This window comes from Macrotis lagotis, chromosome X (genome assembly GCF_037893015.1).
Source record: "Macrotis lagotis isolate mMagLag1 chromosome X, bilby.v1.9.chrom.fasta, whole genome shotgun sequence".
In the NCBI taxonomy this organism is placed as follows: Eukaryota; Metazoa; Chordata; class Mammalia; order Peramelemorphia; family Peramelidae; genus Macrotis; species Macrotis lagotis.
The window spans coordinates 132,375,261-132,397,507 of NC_133666.1; the positions used below are offsets into that span (position 1 = coordinate 132,375,261).

General features: G+C 35.4%; 1 protein-coding gene across 3 annotated transcripts in view; it reads right to left on the minus strand.

Moving 5' to 3' along the window:
• Positions 1-22,247, minus strand: part of PRKAR1B (protein kinase cAMP-dependent type I regulatory subunit beta) — a 255,717-nt gene that overhangs the window by 211,849 nt on the left and 21,621 nt on the right. Inside the window, exon 1 of one of the 3 annotated variants that reach the window (XM_074202617.1) lies at positions 3,664-3,791. The exons of the other annotated variants lie outside the window; for them this stretch is intronic. Coding sequence (XP_074058718.1) covers positions 3,664-3,675 — 12 coding nt within the window. The 5' untranslated portion in view covers positions 3,676-3,791. Of the gene's footprint in view, positions 1-3,663; positions 3,792-22,247 lie in introns of those variants that run through there. 3 annotated transcript variants of the gene reach the window in all.

Here is a 22,247-nt window from a genome sequence, read left to right on the forward strand (position 1 = left end):
GGTGGGAAAGCATAATGGTAGAAAAATGTGTAACTTATAAATATGCAAGTGGATGAATTTTTGAAAAATTTTCATAACATGTAACTGGAAAAATAAAATATCAATCCCCAAAAAAGCAATTTGATGTAAATTGGTTTGAAAAATGCTAAAGCTTTGACTTAAAAAGAATTTTAGATTAAAAGTAAATGATATAAATATTATTCAATACATTCAAATAATAATAAAATAGATACTTCAGTTCTATATTTTATTCAGTTAATGAAGAGGAATGGAAAAAGAGATAAGTGAGAAAAGTTAAGATCAAAAAATTTAAATCTAAAGTCAGAGAAAAAGGAAGAGAAAAAAGAAATAGGAAGAGCAGAACAAGTTTTGAGATATTACTCAAAAGTCAGCAAATTTTTTTGATAACTAATACACTTATAAATGCTAATTAGCAGACAATCCATTCCTCCCAGCTCTTCACCCAGTTCAACCTTTATCTTTAAAATTGCTGTCTATCTGAAAGGGATAACTGCATCCTTGACTAGGGTAGAAATGATTCTCTGGAAGGGTAGCAATAGTTACTATAGCAACATTATTCCAAAGGCCAGATAAAATCAAGTCAAGCTGGGAATCACAGCCACACAGTCCTAATTCAGAGATTTTCAAGCAGCTTAGAGAAGACATTTTGGATGAAAGGAATAAGAGAACAAGTTCCAGATTCAAAAATTAGAAGTCCTGAAGTTCCAAGTTCAGTTCAATGAACTTCATCAGGTTACTGTACATCTTAGTCTCAGTTTTCTTATTTCTCACAAGGAGGGTTGGATTTTGGGTCCCTTGATGTACCACAAAGAAGTCTTAATAGCTTAAAACTCATTCTCCCTAAGGCTTTTAAAAGCTGTCATAGCTTAAAACTGTACCTTCTATATACCTCTGAGGTTGACCTTATGTTGTGTCTTGTTGGGGTTTTTTTTTGGGGGGGGAGGCTAAGTGCTGGACTCTGATCTAGGCTTTAACTGGCTTCTCCAGGAATTGTCATGTGCTTACCCTAATGACCAACAACAATGAAAGCCAAATCAGAAAAGTGGATCTTCCCAATTCTGGAGAAAGAGGACATAAGCCTAATTCAATAAAGACTCACACTGTGAAATCAGCCTATAGCTGAAATGCATAAAAAGGAATACTCCAAGTCCACCCCAGAAACTATTGTTGCTTTTTTCATCTTTGGTCTTCCAAACTAATTATTGTTTCCCACATGTTGATAGACTGAATCCCTTGTGCAGCATTCATTTCTCATACAGTTATTTTAACCAATCTGTTTTACTGAAAGAAGAAATAAGTGAGAGTTAATTCATCAGAAGTGAAACCACAAATGAATATCTTGCATTATTGGTATGTTTCCACTATTTTAAAGGTTTAGAATAAAAAACAAATGATTAATCAGTGGTTTGCCCCTTATTGCTGTGGATGTCTGCCAAATCCAGCCAAATCCCTTATCCTTAAAATTATCTCTCATTTTTTTCTTCCCCCTCTTTGAAGCTCACTGGAATGGAATCACTCTGGCCCCTTTTGTGTTGTCAATAATGCCTGGAATGTCTTTCTAGCTCCTGTCCATCAAAGTTCCTCATTTCCCTTTAATGAAAATTCTCTCTAAATTTATTCACTTCTGAAAAGCCTTCCTAAATTCTATGGTTTGGTTGAAAAGGGCATTTACCTTTAAGCAATGATTTCATAATCACTTTTTGCAGTTTCATTGTAAGACATAAAAATAGGGAAAGAAACATTTGACTGCCTCATCTCCTTTCACATGCAAGCACCCACAGGAAGGAACAGTGACTTTATTTGTCTTAAAGTATTTGGCAGGCTGTGAACATTCAAAAAATATAAAATCAACTGAGACAAAAAAGATGAGGAAGAAACCTGTCTCATCAAGACATAGCATTTTTTGTCTTTTGTTAACAATGGAAAACAGGACTGACCATTTCTTTGAGACCAGTTAGTCCAATTCCTTACTACTGGTGCTCTGATAATTTTGATGCACTAATATTTATCTAACCTAGTCTTACACAATCTCACTATACAAACAGTTTAAATTGTGAACAAAGGAGCATTGGACAAGACATTTGGAAAAAGTTCAATTTTTTTATAAATTGCCTAAACTAATTCCATTGGCTCCTCCAAACTCTAAGTCAGAAGTTAAAACTGTACTTTCTCCTTTCTGTTTTCCTCCAAACTGTTCATCACCTATCATCAAAGGGGAATGTGACATTCCCCTCTGAAAATTGTGACTATGCCACAACCCAGAGAAGGATGTGCTCTTGGAATAGTTAAGAGGTATCCCTTCAAGTATCTGCCCAAAGTCTCATTTGTGAATTTTAAGTATGGAATATCACTACCTGATATTCCAATATTAACTCCAATCGAGTTACCATTTGTAGAAGGTGTATAAATTAGCTAGCACCAATCCCAAGAATATGTCCCTAATCAAAAAATCTTCCACCTTGTAAGATAGTCCCATGGAAATTAGAATTATTGAATTTCAAGTTGGATGAGATCTTAGATATTATCTTCACTGTAAAATGAGAAAACTAAAACCCTGAGAACTTGCTCAAGGTCACACAAATAACCAAGTCAAAATTTGAACTAAGGTCTTTTGATTTTAAATCAGATACCACCATACCATACTAGCTCTCAAAAGAGATTAAATTCTTTTAAATCCTTAAGACTCACCCAATATCTCACCTGTGCCCCTTGGCAGATAAGAATACATTGATTTGGTAGTACATTTCATAGCACAATTCCCTTGTTAAGAAACAAATTTCTTGCTTAATACATTGGTTCTTAATGAATACATTGGTCCATTTTTTTCCAAATCCTATGTTTGACATTATGTAGAAATGAGTTCTGCTGAAATCATCTTTCAAAAAAAAATAATGAAAGTCAAATAAAAAAATGATGCTTTCTCCTTTTAATCGCATACATGTAATCAGTTTCTTTGGAAAATTCTGAAAGCTTCAAAATATAATGCTGCCTAGAAATCTAAAATACATAATATTTTGAATGGTTGTTAAATTACATTAAACTGATAAATTTACATATAATACTTTGTCATTCATATATTTTATAATCCTCACTGAGATTTTCAGTTTTATGGTCTAGAATTCAAATAAACTTTGCTTCTTCAGAAATATTCTGCTCCAGAACAAGATAATCTCTAGGGCAAAACCAACAGAGTTTGGCTATTAGCATCACCTTAACTTAAGGTAACAAGATTCAACAAATGAAATTAAAATGTCAGTGACTGAAGCAAAATATATTTGGCTTAAGTATCAGGAACTATCTGATAAGAGAAGCAATGTCCCCCTCTGAAATGATTCAATTTTTTTTTTTTAGGATTTTGCAAGGCAAATGGGGTTAAGTGGCTTGCCCAAGGCCACACAGATAGGTAATTATTATGAAATGATTCATTTTCAGATGTTCTTCTTCTACTAGCCTGCTATCAGGAAATATGTAGAATCTCCTGAAGAATTGGAGTCTACTTTGATATTAAATGATAAAAGATAAAACATCTCTAAAAGGAAAAATCAGACTGAGAAGTGCTAAAATTCAGTGGTTGTCACCCTTCCTTTTAATCAATGTGACTTAAAAACAATTAGGCTAAGTAAGAAGAGAAGTGAGAGTTACCCCGCAATTCATTTAGACAGGTCTTCACTATAGATCTTCTTCGTGTAAATAGGCCAAAGCTGAATAGATAGTTCTGCTATATGCTGCAGTTTGTATGACTTCTGCATTAATCTCAGGTCACTCAGAAAATTAGTTTATACCTTTTCATCACTAGACCCTTAGAATTCTTAAAGCAGCACTAGCTTTGTAGGCAGTTTCTCTGAAGATCAGTTCTGTAAACATTAATGATTGCCCATTACTTGTGACAACTGCCCATGTAGAATCTGCTTCCAAGTAAACACCTCACTATTCTTCTGTTGCCATGACAATGAACAATCTCATCCTCTCTATGAATGGCACAAAAATTGTGCTTATGCAGAGAGTAACAGTTTATGTTCCTACATGTTTTTTATTTAATGAATTTCATTGCTTTTCTCACAGTCATTTCTGGAAAATTCTGGACATTTCCCTGAAAACTGACTCATCTTACAAAAAGAAAAATATCTCAACTAACTTTTTTGAAAATAGATGAAATATAATATCCAAGTCTTCTCCTCTACCCCTAAAATCCTTGAGGGCAGCCTTTACTTGTATTCCTGTCCTTGGTATAGTGTTTGGCATCTTGTAAAGCCCTAACAAATACTAACTCTACAAGAAGCATGTTTCATTATCTATTCTCTATGAACATTAACAATCTCTTAAATGCTCAGAGTTATTTCCTTTTGCTGAACTTTTTATTTACATTGTTACAATCACTTTTGTATGTCTTTCAGTTCTACAAGTTTCATTTTTAATCAGTTGTATTTGTCTCTGAATTTTTCATATTTGTCATTTCTTACTTCACAACAGTACATTGCATTCATATACCACACTTTTTCCAATCTTTTCTCAAATGAGAGGCGTTTTTATTTCTAGTTATTTGATTGTTCAAAAAGGGCTGCTAGGAATAACCTGATATATATTAGACCTATGTTTTGGGGTATACAAACATCAATTGGATCACTGGATGAGAGGATGGGAAGACTTTGGTCCCTTTTTTTTTTGCATAGTTCTAAATGGATAACCAGAATATTCTGACTAATTCTGCCCTTTGTTTGCTAAATAAATGACCACCACCCTTAGATCATTACCTCTCTCTCTCTCTTAGATAAATATAACTGAATCCTTATAACTGAATCCCCATCATAAGTTCATTCTCTCTCTCTGATATTTCCCCCCACACAACTACCAAAGGTATAAACTTAAAGCACAGGACTGACTATATCACTCCCCCTCTGAAAAAACTCCCATAGCTCCCTATGGCTTTTAGAATCAAATAGACACCTCTGTCTGATGCTTAAATTCCTTCATGCTCCATCTTCAACCTACCTTTACAGGTTTACTGTATATGATTTTCCTTCCATGAATTCTTTAGTTCAGTCAGTGGGACCACTTGTGGTTTGTGATAGGTATCTCTTCATCTCCTGTCCCTATACTGACTGAACCCCATAACTGGAATGATTTCTATCTTCACTTCTGCCTTATAGAATTCCTTTTGTTGTTCATCCACAACTGACTCCTTGTGACTCCATGGATTTTTGTCTAAGGGCTTTTCTTGGCAAAGATACTGAAGTGGTTTGCTGATTTTCTTTTCCAATGTGTTTCCATTTCACATAGGGTAAACTAAGGCAAATAGGGTTTAAGGACTTATTACATGTATTAATGATTTTAAATATGTTCCTATGGACATTAGTAGTCTATAATTCTTCTTTTGGGAGCTATTTATATGCTTTGACTTTTAATGATTGATGATATCTATAGATTTTTTTTAATAATCTTAACTCTGAGCAACACAATGACCAGCTATGATTCCAAAGGGCTCATGATAAAACATGCTACCCTCTTCAAGACAGAAAGATAATGAACTCAAAGTTTAGACTGGGACATATTTGGGGGGCAGCTAGGTGGTGCAGTGGATAGAGCACCCAATCTGGAGTAAGGAGTACCTGAGTTCAAATCGGACCTCAGTCACTTAATAATTACCTACCTGTGTGGCCTTGGGCAAGCCACTTAACCCCATTGCCTTTCAAAAAAAAAAAAAAACTAAAATAAATAAATAAATGAGACATATTTGGGGCAAAGGGGACATGACTAATGTGGAAGCTTGCTTTATTTGACTATACATGTTTTTATTGAGTTTTTTTTTTCTTGATTTCTCATTCTAGAGGAGGAGGAAGTAGGAGGGAGAAAATTCAGAGCTAAAAATGAAATAAAATTCCATTTTATTATCATAGTTAGCATTCTAGAACTATCTTAATAGTGGGAAGAGGGAGAATCCTTGCTTAAATCTTTGTACTGGGACAGCTTTTCCATGTCAGTTAATTACTGATTTTTATTATATTAAAGGATCTTTTAATATCTTTGATTTTTTGAGTTCCTAATATGAAATGAATGCTCCATTTTGTCAAAGTCTTTTTCAGCTTTTATTAAAATTTATATTCCTATTATTTATATTATTAATTTGCTAGCTTTCTTATTGCTAAACTATCTTTACTTCACTGATATAGATCCAATTTGGTCAGAATCAGTTATTTTTGGATATATTGTTGAAGTGTCTACAAGGACTTTATTTAAAGAATATCTATTTTTAGGTTATATATAGCATAAAAAATAATACATTCTAGAAAGCTATTAATACTTGCATGTAACATGTACACACATATTAATTTATTTAATGTTTAATTCATTTTTAAACCATTATATGCACATAGTTAAAAGCATCACTTTTAAACCAAAGGATTATTTTTCAGATTCTGGAAATTAAATTAGGAAAAAAATTAATCCTGACAGGATACTGGATCAATTGCTGTCAAAAGCTACAGAAGGAATGGATAGTCTTTGTTAGGGAGGTAATGGAGGTCAGTGAGAGACAACCAATAACTGAAATTCATTGGAAGATCAAGGACTTTGAGCTAAGGAATGATGACAAAATGGGGAACTTCTTGTTTAAATTCAGACCCTTCCTATAAGCTAACATCATCTGGTTTCAGCTCCACATAGTATCACACCCTATGAGATCTTCACCAATATCCAGGAGATTCCAGGTCTGGGGGAATAGAACAATTTTGTTACCATGAGTAGAATATTCAGTGACCTTTTAAAATAGGATGTTAAAACTAACTGTGCTCCTCTTATCCTCCATCACAATTTTAGTGTTGTGCTCTTTTATTCTTCTGAATCACTTTTGCTCACTATTATGAGGTTATAAATAAGCACTTTGACTCCAGTCCTTTCCCAACTCAGTATTTGACAGCTTGGGTCTTTGATTTCAGCTGCAATAAATTACTTATATGTGGGTCTGCTTCTCTGTGTCAATGACAGCCAGAAACATCAGCTAATGCTAGACCTGGAGTCAGTGTACTGATCCAGTGTGAGAATTAGAAAATATTTTTCATGAATCCATCAGAATTGTCTTGGATCACTGTACTGATCAGACTAGTTAAATCTTTCACCTTACAATATTGCTATTGCTATGTACACTGTATCTCCAGCTCTAATCACTTCACTTTGCATCAGTTCACATAAATCTTTACAGGTTCTTTTGGTCCAACTGCCCCATAACTTCCATCACATTCATATACCATGACTGGCTCAACCATTGCTCAATTGATGGGCATCCCCCTCCACTACCATATTCATTTTCAAATCTTTGCCACCATGAAAAAAAAGCTGCTATACAGATTTTTGTACATCTTTTTGGGATACAGATCTTGCTGAGTCAAAGGGTATTATACCTGTTCTAATTCTAGCTAAGCTATTAACTAGCAGTTAAGATGAGTTTCCATATAAGAGATGAACTTTAGCAAAGATATTTAAATCTTAAAGGGATATTATCAAAGATTGAAATAGAATTCAAAGCTCAAATGAACATAACTATAAAGGTAGACTCAAAGAAATAGAACATTAATGCCTTCATGAAATTAAGAATTAAGGATAGGGAGGGATAGTATCAGGTCCTGACTTCTACCCTGTCAAATGAAAAAGGACTCATACTCTATTTACTTGAAAGATCAATACTTATATAACCTATCTTACATTGCTTTCTTTCAGGGGGAGGGGAAGGAGGAAGGGAAAAAATGTGAAACTCAAAATCTTACAAAAAAATTATTGTTGAAAACTATCTTTGCATGTAATTGGAAAAACAAATAATTTTTAAAAGAGTATTTCTAATGATAAGAACAAGTTAGAAAAATGGAAATTAAGAAGAGATATTGGTTGCTGATTTCTCCCTTCCTCCCAACTCTTTCTTTTGGTATATGAGAATAGTTTAAGGATAGAAATCTGCTAACTGAAATGACTGACAAAAAAATGCTGTTCTTTCTGACAGGAAATTTCTTCCCTATAGTCAATTTCCATCCTAAATCCTCCAAAATCTAGTATCTCAGTTGACCCTTTGTTATTTGATTCTTTTCACCATACAGCAACATAAAAGAAACAAACACACAGTACTCAAAAAGCAGCCAGCCCTCAGGAAGGCACTATACCCTCCAGGACACACACACAAAATTTTACTCTGGTTTGACTGCAAATGTCAGAGATAAAGTCTAGGATCACCAGACACATTAAAATCACTATGTTTTGGAGCGATGAATGCTATTCCAATACTGAGAATACCACATACAGATTTGAAACCACAAACTATGAAACCTACCTTGTTGATAATGGGTCAATGGAGCAAAGGGACTCTTGTAATGGTTTTTAAAGTGTGCACCTACCCACTGCTGACATTTACCCCAAAGATGTCCAAAATGGAAGGGTCCCATATGCACCTACATTTCTACAGAACTACTTTTTCTAATGGCAAAGGACTGGAACAAAGTACTGGCCAATGATTGGGGAATGACTAAATAAATTTTAGGACATTACTATAACAGAATATTTACTGCACCATTAATAATAATGAATGGGTAGTACTGAGAAAAGTATAGGAAGATTTATATTAATTTGTGCAAAGGAAAGGGAATACAACCTATAAAACAACACATCAAGTGACTAAAACAATGTAAAGGGAAAGAACAACAAAAATAAAAGAGAATACTCTGTAATTGTGACCAATCAGTCTCATAGAAGACATAAAACTATGTACCCCATTTCCCTTCCTTGAAGAAATGGGGGATAATAGGTATAAAATACTGTACTGTCTGTCATACTCAGTTGATGTGATAGGTTAATTTTGCTAATTTGCTTTTTTTCCCCTCTCTTCATTTATTCTGTGTTACAAAAACTGATTCTTTTTGTATGGAAGGAGGAAATTTGGAAATGAAGATGAGATAAAAAATGTGAGTACTTTTTTAAGAAAGTCTGCTATTGACTACAAGCATGCTCAGTCAGTGCTCTAGCTTGGTCAGTTTACTGCATGTAAATACCAAAATTATCAAGAGGGATGGATATACAGATTCAAGGGATCAATACTATACCATAAAAAAATGATGAAAGGGCTGGATTCAGAGAAAACTAAGAAGATTTATGTGAACTGAAACAACTCAAAATGAGCAGAACCAGGAGAACAATATTTACAGTGACTGTAACACTTAAAGAAAATACCTTCAAAGGACTCAAAAATTCTAATCAAGGGGTGGCTAGGTGGCGCAGTCGATAGAGCACTGACCCTGGAGAATACCTGAGTTCAAATCTAGCCTCAGACACTTAATTACCTAGCTGTGTGACCTTGGGCAAGCCACTTAACCCCATTGCCTTGAGAAAAAAAAACAACTTAAAAAAAATCAATACAAAGAAAACCACTGGAGACTGATGATGAACTATGCATCCTACTTCTTGACAGAGGTGAATGTACTAGAAGTGTAGAATAAAACATACATTTTCAGACACAGTCAAATGGGTATATTTTTGCTTTGTTTGACCATGTTTATTTCTTACCAAAAAATGAGGTTTTGGTGGGGGGATTGTGAAGGGAGAGAAAAGATCCTCATGAAACATTTCAAAATGTGCTAAAAACAAAAGAAGGAAGATGAGAAAGAGACTCCAACAAGCAGGATATTTTTGGAACTATTATGTACATTTACTATCTTTGAAATTATCTTTTCAAATTCCAAAATATACAAAATGAAATTAGTTATACAAAAACAAATCTTTTTCTGTCTTTACATATGGAAAGATCTTATTTCTTGATGTTTGTCAAGTTCATAATAATAAATTATCTTATATATGTATATATACATATACAGGTATATGTGTATACACACATATCACAAGGCTATTTTTAGTATTCTAAATATTATAGTATTACTGACATTGTCAGGAATAAGGTCAGCAGTCTACCTACAATGCATGATAAAATCATCTACAGTTATATCATCATTGAGCTCATTATCTTGTTTGGTTGGAGAATAATTCAATTAAGCAGCATTATTGAGATGCAATTTTTTTATGACTAATACTGCAGGAAATGAACTAGACTATAAGATGGTATCACTGCTCTTGTAGTTTTCAGTGTGGAGAGTTATGAATTACTCATGAATCAAGTAATCAAATATTGCCTTATTTTGTTAATAAAAAATCAAAATGAAAAAGCATAGCCAATAACTGCTTAAAATGAAAAGGGGAGAGTACTATGGACTATCAGCATGAAAGAATGCTTCATAAAAGAAATGAGAGACAAGCTAGGTCTTTTAAGAATGTTGTGAAATTATAAAGAACAAGTCTGGTTTCAAAGAAGAGATAAGAGAAGATAAGAACTACAATACCATAAAGGAAAACAATCCTGAAAAACCTGGGAAGTAATCACACACACACACACACACACACACACACACAGAGTTACTCCTATGAAGGGGTAGAAAATCCACATCTGTCAATTTTTGCATTTAAAGTCAGATATTTTCAACAACATAGTAATCAGTTTTACTGAATTTTTTCAAAAAAAATCTGTTCTAAAGAGTAACTTTCTGGCAGAAGGGGAAGGGGAATGATACAGGGGGAAATCTGGGTAATGTAGTAACAAAAAAAATTTTTTTAACTCTTTAGCAATTGTTAAAACAAACCAAACAAAAAAAGAAGACTTCATAGAGAAGATGAGAATTAAGCTCAACCTTGAAAGATGGCACAGTAGAAAGATTTAAATAAGCATCTTTTTCTCTGAGGAAAAAAAAAAGGAGGGAAGAAAGCATTCCAAGTGAGAAATGGCACATGAAAAAAAGCATTGGATCAAAATATGCACGGTGTATTTTCAAAGCAGTAAATATATTAACCTTGGAATGGAGAGTTGATTTTGGGATGTATTAGAGGTAGAATTTTGTAAAAAGGAAAAGGTCAGATCATGGAAGGATGTCCAAGTTCTATGTTTCAAGAAATGACAAAACATTGAAGACAAAAGGAAAACACTAAAGGTTTTTCATCCACTATTAACAGTCACATAAGTGACATTTTAGAAAGTACTTACAAGGTAATATGGCACTATACAAAGAATTCTGGTTATGGGTCTCATTGGATTTAAAGGTGAAATATCAACTCTAACAACACCTGTGTGACTTCAAATCACTTAACCCCTAGGATTTTAGCTTGAGATAGTTGTGCTAGATGGGCTTTCAGTTATAGATCTATCCTAGGAATTATCTCTTGGCATTGTTTAGAATGGGCTTCTGAGTAGGAGAAGAGAACATAGGCAGATTGATTAGGAGCTGATTGTACTCTTCCATGCATGAAGTAATAAGGGATTAAACAGGGATGTTTGAAGAATGGGTAGCAAGGAAGAGCTAGCAACGAGAAATATTTTGAAATCTGATTTCTTCCTCTTCTTTGCCCACCACATTTAATCACCAAATTTCTACATACCTAGAAAGGTTTAGCTTCTGAGTAAATGGTAATGTTATTAACATAAAATATATGCTATTGGTCAAAGGCAAGTAGACAGTGTGGAAGTCACAGTGCAAATCCACTTAACAATGAAAAAGATGCTGGTTTGGACCACCAGGGACCTAGATCTAACACTTAATACCTGTGATACCTTAAACAATTGATTTAACCTCTGGTATTAGTCTCCTCATTTGTAAAATGCAAAGAATAAACTAGATTACATGGCCTCTAAGGTCCCTTCTCACTCTTCCTACTAGGGAAAAAATCTCAACCCACATGCCATTCTAAGGGTAAGGAGGGGGAAGGTAAGGGAATAAGAATTTTTATAGTGCTTACTATATGCCAGATACTATGAGAAGGGCTTTTTATTTATTTGATCATCACAATAATCCTGAGAGGTAGCTGTTCTCCCTTCTCATTTGGCTTCCAAGTCTTAGTTGGACAGCCACAAAATCCCATCTTTTATAGGAAGTTTTTTTTAATTATCCCATTTTACAACTGAAGCAGAGATTAAGTGACTTGCCCAGGGTCACACAGCTAGTAAGGATCTGAGACTTAACTGGAATTCAGTTCTTCCTGACTCAAGGCTTAGTACTCTATACGCTGTGACACCAGCTATGCTTATTAAACAAAATAAAAAGTATTAGAAGACAATCATAAATTTGTATTTTGATACTATATATATGCATATATGCATATATATAATATATATGCATATATGTACAAAACAATGTATTTATTTATTTATATGCGCGTGCAACACACAGAGCATATTGTTTTGGATATTTAACTCTCTATATTAAAATGATTCAATTATCTAACAAATAGTATTCAAATGGAGGTGGAAGTTGACTCAAGCATTCATCAGCAATGTAGCTGAAGCTGCCTCAGAATGACCTTAATTTAAAAAATGCACCCCTTTGTACATTGGATGGTACCAAACCTAGTAACAGATCCCAAGATACACAAGAAAGAGTATGAAGCACTAACACTGCATCAGTAGTTGCCCTGCTAAAACTTTCCCACTAGGGAAGAAATGCTTTCAAGTCAGGTGGTTCTGAAATTCTAGAGAATTGCCAGTATCTGACCCTCACTCTACATAACAAGGTTGGTTAACCTAATTAGCTATTTGATATGGTAATAGCCCTTCTTCCTCCAGGATACCAGTAATTCCTTAAATAATTGACTTAACCTCTCTGGTATTAGTCTCCTTATTTATAAAATGCAAAGATTAAACTAAATTACTATAACAGCACAATTCATTTTCTAGTCCATCCTTCATTCAGCTGTCAAAATGATTTTCCCTAAAGTAAAATTCTGACCATGTTATTCCCCACCATACCTTCAATTCAATAAATTGCAGTGGTTCCCTATCATGTCAAGGTTGAAATACAAAATCCTCTGACATTCAAATGCCTTCATAACCTGCTTTCCCCTATATTTTTCTTAAACTTTATAGCCCCCCCCCCCCAATCCCCTATTCTCTACAGTACAGTGACATTTGCTTCTTCACTGTTCCTTGAACGAGACATTCCATCTTCAGACTCTGGACATTTTCATTGACTGTTGCCCATGCCTGAATTCTTCTCCCTCATTTCTACCTCTTGGCTTCTTCAACTCCCAGATAAAATCTCATCTTTTACAAGAAACTTAATTCTATTTATATATTAATACCTTAATTTTAGTACTTTTTGAGATTATTTATAATTTATTCTATACGTATTTTGTTTGTATATAGATGCTTGCATAATATCTATTCTTTTATACTATGAGATTCTTGACAGCAGGGACTTTCCCTTAGCTTTCTTTATATTTTGAGGGCTTAGCAGAGTGTTTGACACATAATAAGTTTTTTTTGGTAAGGTTTTTTTGCAAGGCAATAGGGATAAGTGGATTGCCCAAGGCCACACAGCTAGGTAATTATTAAGTGTTTGAGGCCATATTTGAACTTAGGTACTCCTGACTCCAGGTCAGGTGCTCTATCCACTGCGCTACCTAGCTGCCCCCACATAATAAGCTCTTAATAAATGTTTACTGACTGCTACTTTTCTTAGCCTTGGTGATGCCAATAGATTAAATTAAATATTCTAATATTCAATCAACTAAAAAGTATGAAAATCTAAATAACAGTGGACTTTTGTAGCTCATTTTAATAAGGTTTCATCTATTTGGAAAATTAGAATGTTTGTCTAATGGCAAAGACTTTAAAGATCTTCTACTCGAATTAAATTGAAAGGTTCCTCTACAAATAAAGCCAGTACAGCCAAGATGAAAAGGAACACAGTAAATTGGGAATTTATAAGAATACAAGTCATTCCCCAATTGATAAATGGTCAAAGGATATGAAAAGGCAATTCTCAAATGAAGAAATTAAAGCTTTCAATAGACATATAAAAATGCTTTAAATCATTATTTATTAGAGAAATATGCATTTTAAACAACTCTATACCTATATACCTATCATATTAGGCAAAATGACAAAAAAGAAAAATGATCAATGTTGGAGGGGATGTGAGAAAACTGGGAAATTACTACATTGTTGGTGGAGTTATGAACTGATCCAATCTTCCTGGAGAAACCATGAGGGATGGGTCTTTTGAATAGCCTGGAAAGACTTGTACAAACTGAGGCTAAGTGAAGTGAGCAGAACCAGAAGAACTTTATACACACTAACAGCAACAAGGGATCATGATCAACTATGATGGACTTGTTCATTTCTGCAGTTCAAGAATCAAAGACAATACTAAAAGACTTGTGATGGAGAATACCATCCATATCGAGCAAAGGAACAGTGGCATTTAATTGAAGACTAAAGTCTATTGTCTTCAATTTTTTTTAAAAAAAAGTTGTCTTGTAAATTATATCTTTTTTCCTCTAATTTTTTTCTTCCATTTGGATGTGATTCTTCTTTTACAACATGATTAATATGGATCTAGGTTTAGCATGAGTATAGATATTGAGCCCATATTACATTGCTTTCTGTCAGAGGGAGGGGGGGACAAGTAGGGGAGGGAGGAAGAAAAGTGTTTTAAAAAATGATTGTTGAAAACTACCATTACATGTAGCTGAAAAAGTAAATAAATGGGGGGGGGGAAAGATCATCTGGTCTAGCCAACTCAATTCACAGGAATGAAAGGCCAAGAGATGTTACATGATCCTAAAGCCAGAATGAGTCCATATATATCCTGATTCCCAAGTCTGGAGAATTGTGGAAAATTTTTTCCTCCACTATGTTATGGTTAGGACAGAAATCTTTGTTTAAAAAGCTATTTTTTTTTCCTTTTCTGGCAGGAGACATTTAAAATTATTCAGGATACAAATGACAGCAAAAATGAATCTTTGGACCTCTGGCAACCTTAGAGAACAATGCAACCAGTCAGTTTCTTGATATCTATTGTATTCTGGTTATCAGTAAGAAGGACATAATAGCTTAGGTGGTAATGATGCTAGATAACCTTTGACAAAGAATTTCCTTTAATAACATAAAACCTTTTTTAAAAAACACTGTCTCTTTCCTTTTTCTTCTAGTAATTCCAGGAAGAATCTCATTTTCAGAAGCTCCCTTTCCTGTCTATTTTCATATTTACTCAGTATCTGAAAGACTTTGGACACTAAAGTTCAACAGGTCATGACAAGTGTCCAAAGGGCAAGGCATCTTCAAAACAAGTCTGGGAATACATTTTCCAAAAAGCATATTTTCCCAAAAGCACAAGACCCAGAAATTACCATTTAAACACGCAATATATCCCAAGGGAGGTTATCCTAGTACAATTCAGAAGGTCCAATTAATTCGTTGCATTTTAAATGAAATTCAAGACAAACTTCTGACCAGTGTTTTTTCCCCTCTACAGAAGGAGGAAATGAACTCCAGACTTCTAGAACTTCCATCTTGAGAATGTGAATTATACTGAGACCCCAGAGGGCAATATCTCCTAGTGAGGGTCTAAAGAATGTTATCTTCTCTTGCCTTCAGTAGTAGACCTATAACCCTCTAGGAAGTTGGGAGTTAATTAATACCTCCTGCTCAATTCTACCTTTCATTTTAGTTTTCTCATGTAGACATGACCTGACTATTAACTTGTTTTTCTAAGAAATCATATTTGAAATGGAAATAGAGCTTGGCTGCCTTTATTTCAGTTATGACTAGAAGATAATGTGCCCAAGGCCGAAGGGCACTTTGAGCAAGAGTTTGTCTAGACTTCTGCGAGAATAATCAAGGTTATTTTGAGAAGGCATATGCAATTTTTATTCAATACAAGACACTCTCCCTCCACTGCTGCCCTGTTACATGGCAGAAAATTTTACTATAATTGCATTCAGTTGCTCTTTTACTAATGAGAAATCTTAAGTCTTACACATTACTAAAAAATGGAATCATGATTTTTCAAGAACTTTGACCTGTGGGTTAAAGATTAAATCAACTTAAACCCTAAAATAACTATGAGAACATGCCATTACTATTTCCCATTCCCTCCTCTCCCATATTAGAGTCCTTCAAGAGATGAGTTAGACAAAGCTATGTGAGGATTTTTTTTGTTGTTGTTGTGTGCTTGTTTGTTCATTTTGAGACTAAATCTCCCTATTTCTGGAAACATAATGACCACTCATGAGTCTGATCTCCAACATCATACATGGCACATAAGCTTTGATCCATTCTGCTTCTGAACTGGACTAGATTATCCCCCAGTAGGCAGTCTTCTCCCATGGGCCCACCATATTGATCACAAACAATGTAGACCTTCAATTAGTTTTATACCTAATAGCTTTTATAGAGCAATGCCTTCCCATTTATTCTCTATTACTATTTCCAACTTCAAAGTATTTCTTTTTAAAATCTAAACTGGCTAGCAAGCATCCAGATCATCATCTTCAGACAAAATCCAAGTTTTCTCTTAATTGGAATCATTCCCCTTTGAGTTTTTAGAATACTAGTTCTCTTGGACTGATTTCTAATCCTTTCTGACTACTCTTTCTGATGTGGGCTAGTTTGCCCTTTCTCAGGCAGTCCACTCCCATGAGCCTGCCATATTGGTCATAGAGTTTATGATACAGACAATACAGACCAGGAATGAAGTACAATGAAGAATCTACCAGCCTCATATTCCTCTGGTTGCAGGAATGACGATCTGCCATCAAACTTGACTTTATCTGTATTCTAAGCTTGATCTCATAGATGAAAGTAAACCATAGGGAAAGTGAGTGTCATATTTTCTGTCCCTTGCTTTTCAATTCTTAAGAATAGCATCTGAGAGGTGGCTAGGTGGTGTAGTGGATAGAGCACCAGCTCTGGAGTCAGGAGTACCTGAGTTCAAATCCAGCCTCAGACACTTAATAATGACATAGCCATGTGGTCTTGGGCAAGTCACTTAACCCCATTGCCTTGCAAAAAAAAAATATAACATCTGAGGGGTGACTAGGTGGCTCAGTGAATGGAGCAACACCCTGGAGTCAGGAGTATTTGAGTTCAAATCCTGCCTCAGACACTTAATAATTACCTAGCTGTGTGGCCTTGGGCAAGCCACTTAATCCTATTTGCCTTGCAAAAGAAACCTTTAAAAAAAATAGCACCTGAATTTTGGTATGCATTGTTCTCTAAATACTAGCTATAATTTAACTATAAAAAGCCAGACACTTTTTTCCCCTTTGGAAGTTCCTTTATAGTTAGTTCTATTTCATATCCTGAATTTAGATTTTTTTGGAGCTCTGCCCCCCCCAAAAAAATTCTTTTTTATCCATATCTTTAGTTTCCTTGATGATCAGAACCCACTCTGATTAAATGTTTAGCACATTCTGAACTTTTACTGAACCCATAGATTTTATGGGACCTATAAACTAGTTCCATTTTATAGGACTTTTGCTTTCCTCTTATATTTACCCTGTTTTACTGTTTCCATTTTCACTGTATTTCTTTCTAAAATCTAAATTGGCAGATGTATCTACATCATTACCTTTAATTCCCAATTTTTCTCTAATTTGCAACCATTGTCTTTTATGTCCTTAGAATTTTAGCTCTCTTGGGCTGTAACATTTTATTTAATCAGTGGGATCCTACCTCTACTTCCTCAGAATCCTCTGAAATCTGACTTTTCAGTTCTAAGTTTCTTTTTCAATGTCTTCTCTTTCACAAACAAGGACAGAGTTACTCTTCAAGATTTCCATCATTTCTATACCCAGCAACTACTTCTTCCCTGTTAGTAAGACAACTCTAAGGAAAAATTTCCTCTTCTTCATTCCAAAAGTTGGAAAGAACCTAATCTTATACTATCAGTATCTGAACAAAAATTGTCCAACAACTTCAAAAAAGAGCTATCTAGTCTCTCCTCAAAGATGTCCATGGAGGGAAAACCAACCATCTCCTAAGCAGCCTTTTCTACTTATAGATTGCTCTATCAAGAATTTTTTCCATTCATTTCAAATCTACTTCCCTTCAATTTCCATAACACATTCCAAAGGTTGTCCTCTGAAAGGAGGTAGAAAAAAGACTGACCCATCTTCCTTATGGCAGCTTTGTGAATAATTGAAAAAATAGCCCCAACACACTTTTTTAAACACATTCTCTCCAGTTTACATATCTTGTTCCTGCAACTGATGCTCAGGTGTTACCTAGGGTCATCTCCAGTCATCCTGATCTATATCTTGCTACTGGACCCAAATGACTCTAGAGGAGAGAATGAGACTGGTGAACTCACATAGACCTGCCTAAATCTAATTTACTTGCAAGTCATGACATCACATTCCTGGGGCTTTGGTTCTCTCTGAAAATGAAGTACAAATATTCTGGTTCACGCTTAATGAAGTTAAATTTACTTCTAGCTCTCAAAAAAAGTGGCACTAAAAGTGAACAATGTATTCCAGATCTGGTCTGATCAGAAGAGAATACAACAGAACTGTCATCTTTTTTGTTTACTCTGCCTAGGATATGGTCTAGGTAGCCATTCTGGCTGCCATATCATACCTGATCCAGATAAATTTCAACTGAAACAACTGGAATAGATGACTAATGAGTCCCCCCTGTTAGGGGTGTTTGAAATACCAGGGAATATGAATAAATTAAAGAAAACCAAATTTGTTTAGAGGAGAAAAAAGTAGGGAGGAAGGAAGGAAAACAATCTGAAGACCATGGGCATGGGAACTTAACCTTCAACTCTTGAGAAAATTCTGGCATGAACCATTAAAGAAATAACTGACTAGAAACCATCTTAAAAAAGGAATTTGGGATTACAAAGAGCCAGCATGGCTTAATCAAAAACAGGTTTACCAATTTAAGCTCATTTTCTTTTTTAATAGGATTAATAAACTAGCAGATGAGAGGAATGCTGTGATATAATACTTAGAATTTAGCAAATCTTTTAATAAAAACTCATAGTATTCATTAAAAGAACAAGGAGAGATTTATATTAGATGAGAATTTTGGATCCTAACTCAAAGAACAATTAATGATAAAATGCAAAGGATCTCCAGATCTCCAGAAGAGTACAGTGACTGGGTTTGATATTCTATTTAACATTTTTATCAATGACTTGGATAAAGGCAGAGATGGCATACATATGAAACCTCAGAGAGGATGGCAAATAAAATGGGGGAAGGAGTGGGGCAAGGACAAAATTCTACCCTTCACCTGTTTTTTGTAAATCTGGCAAGCTAAGAATGCTTTTTTTATTTCAAAATACAATAAACTCACAGCAGATGAACAGGGAGATTACCTTGTAACACTCAAGGATACAGATCAAATCCTAAAGGCCCTTGACAATCTAGCATTGAACTGAATAGAAAAGATGATATTCAATATGGATGAATGAAGTCTAACACTGGGTACAAAAAAATCAATATCACAAGTATCAAATAAGGGAGGCATGAACAGGGAATAGTTGTTCTGAAAAAGATCTGATGATTTTAAACTACCACAAGCTCAAAATGAATGTAGTATGATTGTGGCAGGTTAAAAAAAAAAAAAAAGCTCAGGATGCCTTAAGAAGAGCATTGTTTGGGCAGCTCTGTAGCACAGAGGACAGAGCCCTGACCTTGGAGCCAGGAGGACCAGAGTTCAAATCTGAACTCAACACTTGACTCTTACTAGCTGTGTAGCCTTGGGCAAGTCATTTAATGCTGATTACCTCACATCCAGGGCCATCTCCAGTCATCCTGATTCATTTATGGCCACTGGACCCAGCTGGCTTTAGAGGAAAAAGTGAGAATGGTGACTTAGCACAACATTCCCTCATTCAAATCCAATTCTTGTGTTTGTCATGATGTCACCTCTCTGATAACATGGTCTTCTTCAAAAATGAAGGTCAAACATTCTTTTGGGACAGTTAGATGGTACAGTGGATAGAGCAGGGACCCCAGAGTTAGTAGAACCTGAGTTCAAATCTGCCCTCAGACACTTAATATTTACTTAGCTGTGTAACCTTGGGCAAGTCACTTAACCCCATTGCCTTGCAAAGACCAAAAAAAAAGCATTGTTTTCAAGACTCAAGGGGCAGCTAGGTGGCACAGTGAATAGAGCGCTGGCCCTGGAGTCAGGAGTACCTGAGTTCAAATCCAGATTCAGAGCCTTAATAATTACCTAGTTGTGCGGCCTTGAGCAAGTCACTTTAACCCCATTGCTTTACAAGAACAACAAAAAAGAATAGGGAATTAATAATTCCACTATATTCTGCTCTCCTCAAATCTCCTCTGGATTATTTCAAGTATGGACAATAGAATTGAAGGTCCAAAGGAGAGCAATGGACATGATGAAGGGCCTTGAATTCATACAATATAACAATCAACTGAAGGAACTAGTCATGTTTGGCATGGAGAAGAAGACTCAAAGGGGATATATATGATAATGATCTTCAGATATTGAAGGAGATAGGTTTGGACTTTCTCTCTTTTGGCCCTTGGAGGGGCTTAATTTATGAGTAAATTTAATCTTGATTAGAGATCAGGGAGAAATTTTCTTTTTTAGGGTTTTTGAAAGGCAAATGGGGTTAAGTGGCTTGCCCAAGGCCACACAGCTAGGTAATTATTAAGTGTCTGAGACCAGATTTGAACCCAGGTACTCCTGACTCCAGGGCCAGTGCTTTATCCACTGTGCCCCCTAGCTGCCCCAGATCAGGGAAAAATTTGCTAATAATTAGAGCTGTTCAAAAGTGGAAAGGGTCACTTCAAGAGTCCACTTCCCTTTGTGGAAGCTTTCTTAAAAACAAATAAATTTGTCAGCTATGTTATAATAGAAATTAAATAATGCGTTATAAGGCAGATTTCCTGAATCATTGTCCAAAATATGTAGGTGCATGATAGCCCAGTGGAGGGAATGTATATTTTTTTTACAGATGGGATTTACGAGACATTCAGATCACAATAAGTGACTACTCTCTGCTAAGTCCTATCAACAGACAGGAACAAGCCTTCTCCCTGCCTAAGCCCCTACAGGGCAGATAGCCCATCCTCCCCCAAGTAAAAGGAGAATTGAGCTTAACATCATTTCCACTTATAACAATCCACAAAAAGATTTTTTTTATGTAAACTATTATTTCATAACCAAGTCATGAAAGTTCATGTCAACTTCACAACTTGACCTTAAAGAGATAATTATCACTTTTAAAACTAGATCAGAAGAAATCATTGTTGTGATTTTACAGCAACATCTGGGCTTTTAGAGTTTTCAGACTGCCAGAATTATAGCCCTTATCATGCTAAAATTCACAGCTGTTTGCCTTAGATGTTGGCAAAAACAAGATTCTGTCTCTCATACTAAACAGGAGGACAAGACCATGGAATCTAGAATGGGCAGTACAAATTCTTAAATCATCCCCATCCTGTGACATGCCACTTTTGCCCAACAATTTTCTTCTACTTCCAAGTTTGTAAGCTTTCAGAAAATTAGGAGGTGTGATTCCATCCCACTGGGGAAGCCCAAAATCCCCAAATCCCAGAGCATTCCAGACAAAACCCAGGTGCAGGGCTGTCTGCAGATTTTTTTTTTTAATACTGGAACCCCAGACATAGTTTTTAAGGCATATAAAAATGTAAATGGAGAATACTAATTGGCTCCCTGCCCCCCTCTTTTAACTGTCTGGCTGAGCTTTTGAAAAACTCTGAAGCCAGCTTGATGATATTGATTGACAGTTTTAATGGGTTATGGCTAAACACCCAATGCTCCAAAGGACTCAGAAGAGACATAATCAATTCTAATTCTATACCGTTAAGTACAGTCTCAGGCTGTGAGACCACACAAATTCTGTAATGGAGCTAACCCAATTCCCCTAATTAACCTCAGATAACCTGTTCACTTTTTAAGGATTCTCTGGCCTGGGGATGATTCAGAGTCCCAGGATGAATTTCCAGAGGCAATTTAAGGCTTCACCTTCAGGGAAGCAAGAGGAAAGACACTATTTGTTAAAATATCCATGCTTCTATATTTATTTGTCACAAAATTCAATTTTAAGATATAAAGCTATAGTTCTACTCCTTGATTCCAGGCTTCAAGAGTCTCATGTAGTAAAATGGAAAAGATTTCTATTGACAAGTCTGGCTTTATGTGGAGAGAGAGTGAGAAAGAAAGAAAGAGAGAGAAGAGAGACAGAGAGAGACAGTCGTGGTGGGGGGAGAAAGTGACAGAGAGAGAAAAGAATGGAGGGGGGGACAAGAGAAAGGGAGAGGCAGAGAGAGAAAAGAATGGAGGAGGGGAAGAGAGAAAGGGAGAGGCAGAGAGAGAAGGGAATGGAGGGGGGAGAGAGAGAGAGAGAGAGACAGAGAGAGACAGAGAG